Source organism: Aptenodytes patagonicus, chromosome 3, assembly GCF_965638725.1.
Source record: "Aptenodytes patagonicus chromosome 3, bAptPat1.pri.cur, whole genome shotgun sequence".
NCBI classification, from domain to species: Eukaryota; Metazoa; Chordata; class Aves; order Sphenisciformes; family Spheniscidae; genus Aptenodytes; species Aptenodytes patagonicus.
This window is the reverse complement of record NC_134951.1, coordinates 23,314,209-23,324,982: the sequence shown is the minus strand read 5'-3', so window position 1 is coordinate 23,324,982 and position 10,774 is coordinate 23,314,209. Positions and strand designations below refer to the sequence as shown.

The window sequence follows — 10,774 nt, the reverse complement described above, 5'->3', positions numbered from 1 at the left end:
CCTGGTTGTCCTGCACATGCCTTGTGAGCGCCCTCAGGATGAACTGCTCCATAACCTTCCCCGGCACCGAGGTCAGGCTGACAGGCCTGTAGTTCCCCGGATCCTCCTTCCGGCCCTTCTTGTAGGTGGGCATCACATTGGCAAGCCTCCAGTCGTCTGGGACCTCCCCTGTCAACCAGGACTGCTGATAAATGATGGAGAGCGGCTTGGCGAGCACCTCCGCCAGCTCCCTCAGCACTCTCGGGTGGATCCCATCCGGCCCCATAGACTTGTGAGTGTCCAGGTGGCGTAGCAGGTCATTGACTGCTTCCTCTTGGATTACGGGGGGTTCATCCTGCTTGCCGTCCCCGTCTTCCAGCTTGGGGGGCCGAGTACCCTGAGGATAACTGGTCTGCCTGTTAAAGACTGAGGCAAAGAAGGCATTGAGTACCTCAGCCTTTTCCTCATCCTCGGTGACAATGTTCCGCCCCGCATCCAATAAGGGGTGGAGATTCTCCTTGGCTCTCTTCTTGTCATTAATATATTTGTAAAAACTTTTTTTGTTGTCTCTAACGACAGCGGGCAGATTGCGTTCTAGCTGGGCTTTTGCCTTTCTCATTTCCTCTCTGCATGACCTAACGAGATCCCTGTACTCTTCTTGAGTCGCCTGCCCCTTCTTCCACAAGCGGTAAACTCTCCTTTTTTTTCCTGAGTCCCAGCAAGAGCTCCCCGTTCAGCCAGGCCGGTCGTCTTCCCCGCCCGTTCTTCTTACGGCGTACAGGGACAGCCTGCTCCTGCGCTTTAAGACTTCCTTCTTGAAGATTGTCCAGCCTTCCTGGACCCCTTTGCCCTTCAGGACCGTCTCCCAAGGGACTCTCTCAACCAGCGTCCTGAACAGGCCAAAGTCCGCCCTCTGGAAGTCCATGGTTGTGGTTTTGCTGGCCCCCCTCCTTACTTCACCAAGAATCGAGAATTCTACCATTTCATGGTTGCTAAGCCCAAGACGGCCTCCGACCACCACATCTCCCACCAGTCCTTCTCTGTTTGTAAACAGCAGGTCGAGCGAGGCACCTCCCCTGGTAGGCTCACTTACCAGCTGTGTCAGGACGTTGTCTTCCACACACTCCAGGAACCTCCTAGACTGTTTCCCCCCTGCTGTGTTGTACTTCCAGCAGACATCCAGAAAGCTGCAGTCCCCCACGAGAACAAGGGCTAGCAATACATACATAGCAAGGACAGACTTGGTAAGGATGGATTATGCAAGGGTAAATCACAAAGAAATGGAAGACATGCATAAGCTCTGCCAGTTCACGAACCAGACTGCTTCGGTAAGCTTTCCTGCATATTGTTAACACAATAACATAATTGTTTTTTTGTTGTTATACTTCTTTTTAATTGGTTGAAGACAGGATCCTCCACATGAAATGTAGGTATGAGCGAAAGGGGTATTTATTTTCTTGCCACATTAGGAAGCTTTAAAACACAAAATACCCCCACAGTCCTGACTCTGGAAGCATATATGCACATCATCACTGCTACAAGAAGTACTTTTTAATGTAAAAAGCAAGAGTGTCAATAAGCATTTGAAAGTGACTGGAGGTGTACCTTGGAGCTCAGAGAACAATTTATGCTTTCAGAGGCTACAGTCCAAGCCTTCCTGACCGTTCCAAAATGCTGCAGAAACTATTTATGAAGCTACGGTGAAAAGCTCTACAGAACCGGCTCAAAAGGAAAGCTTTGAGTCAGCTTTTGCATGTGAGATAGTGACATCCAGTGGCGACTTTGGTTAACTGTAACCATCTCTTCCCCTGATGCACAGAAAAACACCAATACTTGTATTTTGTTGTAACACATTAAAATATTTAAAACGTATTTAGAAATATTAAAAACATTTAAATAAACAAATATGCACAATATGTGAGTTTCCTAAACAGAGAAACATACTTTGATAATGATAAAAATCGTGTGTTCATCTACAGTGAAAAATTAAATTTTGCTTCTAATTTTTAATCAAGCTTACAATAAAAGTAAGCAAAAATGTTTAGCTGTATTTAAAGAAATAGAACATTCCCTACATTACAGCTGTATTCTTTTCTATCTTGTTCACACAAAGAATCACTACTCCTTTTCCTGACATTCCCAGTTCCTATAAAAAGCAGAGTTCAAGATTTGAGCTTATGATTCTCAAAATCCACAAAGCAATTCTCCATTCTCTTCCTCCATTTAGGATTCACAGCCACAGCAGATCACCATCTAACATAGCTTTTCTAGAGTAGTTCCCTTCTTTTAAGACCCAGCTGATGAAAATAAGTAAGACTGTCCTTCAAAGTTCTTTATTTAGAATACACACAAGGATGCAGACCTCAATTTACTGTCCTTCTGTGCCTTTGGGAGATAGGTGTTTTTTATGGGAGATGGGGATATTCAAAACACATATTTACTAAGCTAGCAAATACTCCTGAGGAACAGACATTCAAATTCCCTTATTGGATCTGTTCCATTTTGTCTAGAATAATGATTCACTGCACCAAAAAGAGGTGAAAATACACTCCAAAGCTAAGGATATGGCATTTTAGTGGATGTGGAAAAAGAATTCTAGGTTCTCATTCTTGGAAACTCATCTCATCTCATCTCAGTTACTAGTTTTCCATAGGGAACAAGGCCAACTTCAAACTCCAGAAGTTTGCCAACTAAATTCTGCTAATCTATCTTTTCACAGATTTATATGCAACAGAACTACTTTCTACTCTGGTGAAGTTGCCAGGTTAATATTACTTTCTCCCTTTTAATGTTTTTCCTCACTGGCTGACACCATGTGCTATTCTGGAAAGACATATTAAGGAAGGCTGAAGATTTGAGACACTGCCTTCGAGATACACAGAACCAGTTAACAGATCACCTCTGTCTCGTCTTACTCTCCAAAGGATCCAGCTGAGCAGCTACCAGCTTTTCTGTATGCATGTTCTAAACTGAAATGAACAGGCTCTTTCGCAAGCAACCTGAATTCAGATCCCCCAATTAAAAGCAAAGGTATTGCACCAGCCTTAAACATTTGGTTCTCATTCACTTATACATACAAAATTCTAAATAGGCAAAACAGTCTCTAAATTCATGATGTAATTATTTTGATTTGTCAGCAAGTAGGCCCTTACATTATGTTACTGCACTATCACTTCATAAATCCAGTCACATAATGAAGAAAAGCCACACTTTACTTAATTCTGAGGGTTTCTCTTATGGTTAAAGACACCTACTTTTTTTTTTTTTTTAAACTTAGCTCTTAAATTTAGTGTTTCTTAGGCAGGGTTAGCTAGAGGGCAACTCAGATAAAAGTTTAAGTCTTTCTGAAATGTAGAAAATGGGAATATTTTTCTGACAAACATATATACGGAAACCACATTTTTGTGTTTGTGAAAATTTATCTTCCATAAGTGTTACATTTACTTATTATAGTTTCAGTAGTCAGAGAAGGCTTAAAAACACCAAGCTTACAATTTTAAAGTGTACATTCTGACATGTTCATCCTTCAAAAAATAGATAGAATTTTGGAATTTGGAGCTGTTTATACGTTCACTCAGCAATATTTTTAGAAAAAACCCCCCATCACGTTGATACTTTCTAAACCAAGTATTATCCGCCTACTAGCTATTGCATTATGTCAGTGGTATCAGAAATGAACAGATAATATACAGCCCAAATGGATTTTTACTTGCCAATTAAAAATAAAGTGCCTGCCACTCACACTCTAGGGTTCTTCGCTCTTCAACTTTGTTAAAGGGCTGTAATGTCCTGGGATCTTATATTAAAGGGCAAAATTACTCTGGTAATGCAACACAAAATGAAATACTGCCTGAAAGATCAACTACACTGAGCGGAAGAGGAAAGAGAATTTAAGCAAGCAGAAGTTTATTTTATTTCACTTGGGATTCCCAAAGGTAGAGAGAATGTCTCTAATAAATCTTGTGCCAAGCAAGACTAACACAAAATTGGGCAATACAGAAAAAGTAATTTCTGTTATCTTGTCTATGTTATGCTAGAAAGGACAGTTCTAATTGCTGTATCTCACCAGTTCCACATACTTACAGAAGAGAAAATTTTCATTTTTTTCCAACCTCACACACAAGGAAGGAGACAAAATACTCAACTATTTGGGGAAAGTTTGCCTTTGATGTACTACATAAGGCACATCGTTTTCCATTGCAAGAGACTTGCTGCTTAGCTGCTCTGAACCACCTCATTTACTGTGAATCAAATTCATACATGTTGTGAAGCCAAAGGCTATTGGTAACAGGTGGTATCTCAGTACGATGAGGTACGACAGCTTTAAGTGTGTGATACTAAAACAATTGTGCATTGATATTGTTGCAGAACAGTTCACAAGAGGAAAGGCAGGAGCACAACATTTGCGTGGTCATGCTTAAGGCCATGTATGAAAGATTTCAGCTGGGGAAAGGTATGCACTTTTCTAAACCAGCCTGGGAGGATTACATCTATATAAAATCAAACAGGCCTGTTCCTTGGTCCTGAAGACAGGTGCCCCAGCCTATCTTGCAGCTATTTGGATAGATTCTATTCACTTGTTCAGAACAGGGACTGTTCCCAAAAGGCACATGCTATCTACCAGACCACAAGAGATGCTTTCATGGAGAAGTGACAGTTGACGCTACCCAACATTGCATCAAGAGTCGCAGCAGAATGGACAATAATATAGCAAGCCTGCATCTATCTAGTTTGCTAATATAAAGTAGCCTAGCTGCCTGTAATTCTTGATAGAGAAATGAGTGAGGAAAGCCATGCTAATTAATTCATGGGAAAGGTAAAGAAATGGATCCCAGACTAACACTGCACTGCCCTTCCACAATGCTGTGAAGCCCTCCAGAAACAGTTTCACTCTTTCCCTAAGACACTCACAAACTGCGTGTGTATATTCATCTGCTTGTCTCCCTCAGGTCCGTATTTCCACTGTTGTGAAGACTATTCACGTATTTAAAATTACTTTCACAAATACATGCAAGCTTAAAAACATACTAGTGTTCTGTGGTTTTGTACCCAGCTGTTCTTCACATTAGTCAAAGTTCAATTTTGTAGATCATCTTTCCTACGTCTTAAATGACATCTATTTTAGACAGAAGCTTAGGTCTCCACACAAAGGTTTAACTGCTTCCAGATACAACTTTTACTAAATATGTACGGACAGTATTCCATTGTGTTCATTTCCCCCCATAAATTTCCTTAATTCAATAAAAACAGGTTACTCCAAGCAAAACTGAAGTCTTCTTCATGTTTACCAGAGTAATTTTTTCATTTTCAGTTATTTATTAAAAAAAGTAAAGCATTAAAAAAAAAGTAATCTAAAAAAAATAGAAACAAAATTGCATAGAACGTCCTAAAGTTTCTTCCCTTCCTTTCTCTTCTACAAATAAGCAAAAAATACTATCAAAATTACATCCAGTTTCAAGAAAAGATATTTATCCAGCAGCATTAAAATAATGAAATGTAAATTGAAAACAATGCACAGATCATTTTGAATTACACAAATGAAATACAAGATTTTACCAAACTGGTAATTTTTATGAAAAAAAAGACAGAAAAAAATCTTACTAAAAATTAATTCAAATTACCTCCATTTAAGATACAGCAGATAATTTTATTTATAAAATGCTACTGGCACACAATACACATAGGAAGTATGAAACTTGATTTATAAAGAAGTTTAACGCTTCATAGAAGCATGGATTCCTGAGGTATTCTGAATACAATCCCTCATTTACTGGAATTCACAACACAGCTCCAGTTGGCTTAAGCAGCAGAAGACTGCATACTTAATAAACACACAGTTAAGACATAGTTAAAAAATATATAGGCAAATGGAAACCAACTGGAAGACTGTGTCTCACCAATACTAATAGCCTTGGTCATGGTGAAAACTACCTAACATTGAAGGGCAGAAAGACCTGTTAAGACTGGGTTTCTCAACTTCACAGCCAATTCAAATATATTGTTGGTTACCGGCTTTTACCTAATTGTCCATGGCCACATGTTGCGAAGTCCTCTTGACACCAGACACAAAAACATTGCCGTTTCTGGATAAACATACAGAAGGACTGATTACCTGGACAAGTATTATTACAATAAAAAAAAAAATTAAAAAAAAAATCAGTTAGGTGCTTTCACTTCTTTTTCTCTTTTCCTGCTTTCATCCTCTGCTGTAGTGTCTTCAGTTCAGTCATTACATTCAAAGTTCTGTAAACCCAGGTGACCTGAAAAGTTAAGTAAATTATTAAATTTAACTAATCCACATACGTTTACTTATCAATTTAATGAAAACAACCATATAAATGAACACATACATACCACAATTACAATAGTATTCACCAGCAGTGGTGCTGAAAATACTAGTGAAATAAACATTCCTCTTGAATCAAAGTATTGGTATTTAGAAAACAGCCTGAAAGAAATAAAATTAAAATAAAAGAAGCTTTATTCAGTGTAGTTCACATAACATTATACTTTCACAGTAACTAGTCAACATGGACATTGTACAGATTATCCTACTTCTTGGGATCCCCAAGCATAGGCCAGCATTCTACTGTATTAAGTCAGAATAAAGAGACAGTCAATATCTCATCAGTTATGAATATTTATTACAAAATCCAGTCTTTCTTTTCTTTAAGGTTTTACTGTGCAAAACCTAAATAAAACAACCACAGATTAAGTAACTTACTGATGTGACTACGTTTGTACATATATTTTTGTGCATCAGAAATCATGCTTATCCTGAAGTGTCTGGAATGACTTTCTTAGGTATTTTGGTTACTCATATTAGAAAAGATAACAGAAATAATAAATGTAGCAAAGCTGTAATTTAGGTCGTGTATGCCTGAAGTGGAACATAAAGACTTACCATTAGATGCCTGCATAAAGTGGTGTTAAACACATAATTTCCAGTTACATCAGGGAAAGGTTAGTTTGGTGCTTATAAAAATAAGCCATCAGTTTAATTCTGGTACACAGGCTTAGTAAAACAGGCAAATTTTAATGTTTTTATGCATATAAATAAGTATATAAAATAGTAGTGATATTTTTGAGAAGTGGTGCTTAACTTCAGCTTATTAAACATGAATAGCTACCAAAGAACCACCCCCCAAAAAAAACCCAAAACCAAAGCCCACATCCTCTTCCCCTTAACCATCCCACTCTGCTTTTCTTTTAGCTCTCTGACTAGTTAGTTTACAACCATCCATATAAACATAGATTTTAAGCAGTACAATAAATACATGCTAGCTATTAAAAGTTACCTTTTCTTATAAGCTAAGTGATAACTATGTTGTACTGTATGGTTTTGTTCAAAAGTTTTATATCAATCTATGCAAAAGACCCTCTGCCATCACATTCTACTGATGAGGCATGAGCGACTCTCTTTAAATTAATGCTTTCTGGGAATGGTATGAAAAAAGGAACATTTTTAGAAGAACATTCATTTAAATGCAAAAATGAAAGTGAAGACATTTACCTCCAATTCATGGCTGCTAATTCATTTATATATTCAGCACAGTACACTAAGCCCACTGTAAAACAAAAGAAAAATATTAGATTCAGTATTTCCTTAAAAATAAACTGCCATCAGTTCTGCCATGTATACTAACGACATATACTTACCAGACATTAGAATTCCTTGATCCTCAGAAGATGAAACTACACATTTAACCGTTAATTGCACAGAACCAATTCTGATTTAAATGTCCCATATAGCTACTAAGAAGTATAAATTGATCACAAAACATACCTACTATATTACAAACAAACAAACATAAAATCCTACTCATCTGAGCTTACAGAAAGAACTCTGCATACAAATGAATTAAAAAAAAATAATAATCAGGATTTTTTCCAACAATCTTCTTGGTGACTGCTTCTAAGTTATGTCTGTAAAAAGAAATGCCAGCACTCCCCAGAATTGCTATGGAATTAAGTTATCATTTTAGATGTTATGGTGTCACACTGCTACAGCTAACATTACTATCTGAAGTTAGGGTACTAATTATATATAAGCATTTTGGTAAAATACAAACTTTGTTTGAATAGGTGTATAGCAGAGTAGTCTGCTGCAGTCAGTTGGAAACTAGCATATTCTTACTCAACAATTACATGCAATATGAAGCCATCAAGACAGTAAGAAAATTCAGTGCAATCACATGTTTACCAGAAAAGCAATACAACTACAAAATTTTAAATTTGTCCTTGTAACATTTTCCATGAGAAACAAAGTAAAAAAAACAGTCAGTGGCTAAAGATGACCTGTACAAGGCAATTAAATAACTAGTTTGGTGATATGAAGGAGTGCTATCTTGCTTTGCCATCTGGATTATCTCTGCTTGGTACTGCACAGTATAAACATACCTATAGCTGCCCAACTGCCAAGATAAACCACTGTGATAATTGCCTCATTTCCTCAGTTATTTCTGACTATCTACAATACAAAATTATTTATATTGCAGACATATCAAAAGTGGTTCAGTTTTTCAGGTACAAACAAGGCTTGGATTCAATATGGATATTTTTATGCACCCTTCTTGTTTAACAGCAAATTTACATCATATCTGGGTTAAAAAGCCAGCAATGACCAGTTCCACTGCATTTTCCAATGCATTTAGACCTTGGGCATTCAAACTAGTGTTAGTAACACCGGGAATACTTTAGATAAAGAGTCTAAAGTAACCAGCATGTCATTGGAAATTCTGAATGTCTACTACTAAATTTAAGAAAGAAAAGCCTGTATTCTTATAGGGAACTTTCAGGCCTAATGTGTCATAAACAGGGCATAGTTATTTTGCCCTCTGTAGATCATTTTAAAATCTGCAGTTACAAGTGGATGTATAGACATTACTAAGGTTTCTAGATTCCTTTCTGGGGGTACTTAATGTTATCGAAACCTTAGCTTTAGCTGAGTTATTTGCAGTTTTGAGGAGGCTATGCTTCCTCTCCCAACTTGACTAGTTCACTAAATGGTATTTTAAAAAGTCAACGTAGTCTTCAAGTAGCTTTTTGCCTGCAAATCTCTTTCAATCGCTCATTCTTCCTGCAGTCATGACAGAACTGAGATGCTGTGTAAAAAACCCCAACCCACCAGAGAATCCAACCCATGGCTAGAACCAAGGTACTGCTCATAATACACGGATCTAACCCAAATCCGTACCATCTTAATTAAACCAAATACCCTCTGCAAAGCTACTAGATCTTCATCCCGTCAGCTATAAAGACACAGCTTTGGCTGTGCAAGGCCACTGTGGATTCTAAAGCTGTGCAAGGCCACTGTGGATTCTCAGGCTGAAGTGTGATAAAACCTGAGATAACACAAGCTGGTACTGCTGTGTACTGAACCAGTCTTGCTCTTCCTCATGCCATTATCACAGCTGTCAGCAGGGCATATGGTGAACCTGCTCCAGAAATGAATCCAGCTGAAAGCTGACCATATTCACTTAACTGCGGCATTAGAATAAGGCAGAGCAGAAAGCAACTGCTGGCTCTCAGCCAATTACTTTTCTGCTTCTCCAGCACAGCAACAATTTCTCGGGAAGCTGTGATACACACAGCATTTACCATGCAGAAACCTTACTTATCCCAGATCCTCACTAAGGCCAGGGTTTTAAGTCACTACTTCATACAGTCTTGGAAACTAAATAAATACATATTTACAGGTCATAGCAGCTTCTATAACAGTTTATCACATATAGACACATGCATTACTATAAGAGAAATACTAATTTGCACGCACTTTATCTGCTGCAAAGTATAAAACCGTGTGCTGTGCAAGTACATGAAGAAAACGGTTATCATTAAGAGACCAAAAGAAGCTCTTTAACAGTATTAGCAGCTTAAACAGCGCACATGCTCTTTATCACCCTAATGCCGGTTCACGGAAGCATGAATACACGACTCACCCATGCAGAGGAAGTGCCCTATTTGCACCCGGTAGTGCTGGAAAGAGATGCACGTTAGGAAGAAACAGAAGATGTGGAAAACCGCCAGCCCCACCAGCCAGGGCTCGGACCAGTCCGTCTTCTACAGACAAAATGAAAGGAGATTAGGCTATGGGAGGAGAAGGAGTGTCACCAGGCAGTTAAAGCGAGCGGCTTTCCTTCTCCCGCACTGAAACAACCGTTTTCAGTCACGGACCGCGCTCACCAGCCCGCCCCGTGCCAAGCTGGGGAAGGTGCGAGCACCCCTGCGCGGACTTCCCCCCCACACCCCCGGCGGCCGGTGCCTCCTCCCCTCTCCCCGGGCATGCGGCCAGCCCGGCTCCGGCCCCCTCCTCACCGCCAGGATGGTGGACAACCCCGGTGGGCTGCTCAGCGGCTGCTCCATGGCGGCGGCAGCAGCGCCGCTGCTGGCTGCCGCCGAAGTCTCGCGAGAAGCCGCCCAACGGCCGCCGCGGCGGCCGTTGGGCGGCTTCTCGCGAGACTTCGGCAGCCGCCGGTTCCCTGCCCCGCGGCGGTAGCGTGAAGGTGTTGGGCCGCAGAGAGAGCGTCGTTTCTCCCTCTAGGGCAGTGGAGGGGAAGGTGGCCGCTTATCTCGCACGGGTGGTGCTTCCAGTGCCGCCCCCATCTTCTCAGAGGGGGAAAAGATGGTGCCTGGACCCGTATTTGGGAGGGAGAGCAAAGGTGGTTCTCCACACCCCAGCGGCTGCCTCTCCTGAGGGTAGCACCAGGTCAGAACCATCTCTCCTGCTTCTGTGACTGAAATTGCATTCCTCAAAAATAACCCTGCCTTTTCAGAAAAGGGGCAAGAAGCTCTA

The 10,774-nt window shown here is 40.1% G+C and overlaps 1 protein-coding gene across 1 annotated transcript; it reads right to left on the bottom strand.

The window, feature by feature from the left end:
* Positions 1-5,605: 5,605 nt before the first annotated feature.
* Positions 5,606-10,366, bottom strand: TMEM18 (transmembrane protein 18). Its single transcript, XM_076332856.1, has 5 exons — positions 10,297-10,366; positions 9,921-10,041; positions 7,493-7,547; positions 6,334-6,427; positions 5,606-6,239 (listed from the first exon to the last, which is right to left on the bottom strand). The coding sequence occupies exons 1-5, from the start codon at positions 10,342-10,344 to the stop codon at positions 6,150-6,152; spliced, it is 408 nt and encodes a 135-aa protein (XP_076188971.1). The 5' UTR covers positions 10,345-10,366; the 3' UTR covers positions 5,606-6,149.
* Between the last annotated feature and the right edge of the window lie 408 nt (positions 10,367-10,774).

Coding starts and splice junctions, on each gene's coding strand:
- TMEM18 (XM_076332856.1), bottom strand. CDS start 10,344: ATGGAGCAGCCGCTGAGCAGCCCACCGGGGTTGTCCACCATCCTGGCG. Junction 10,042..10,296: donor GGTTGTCCACCATCCTGGCG/GTGAGGAGGGGG, acceptor TTTTGTCTGTAG/AAGACGGACTGGTCCGAGCC. Junction 6,428..7,492: donor TTAGCAGCCATGAATTGGAG/GTAAATGTCTTC, acceptor TATTTCTTTCAG/GCTGTTTTCTAAATACCAAT.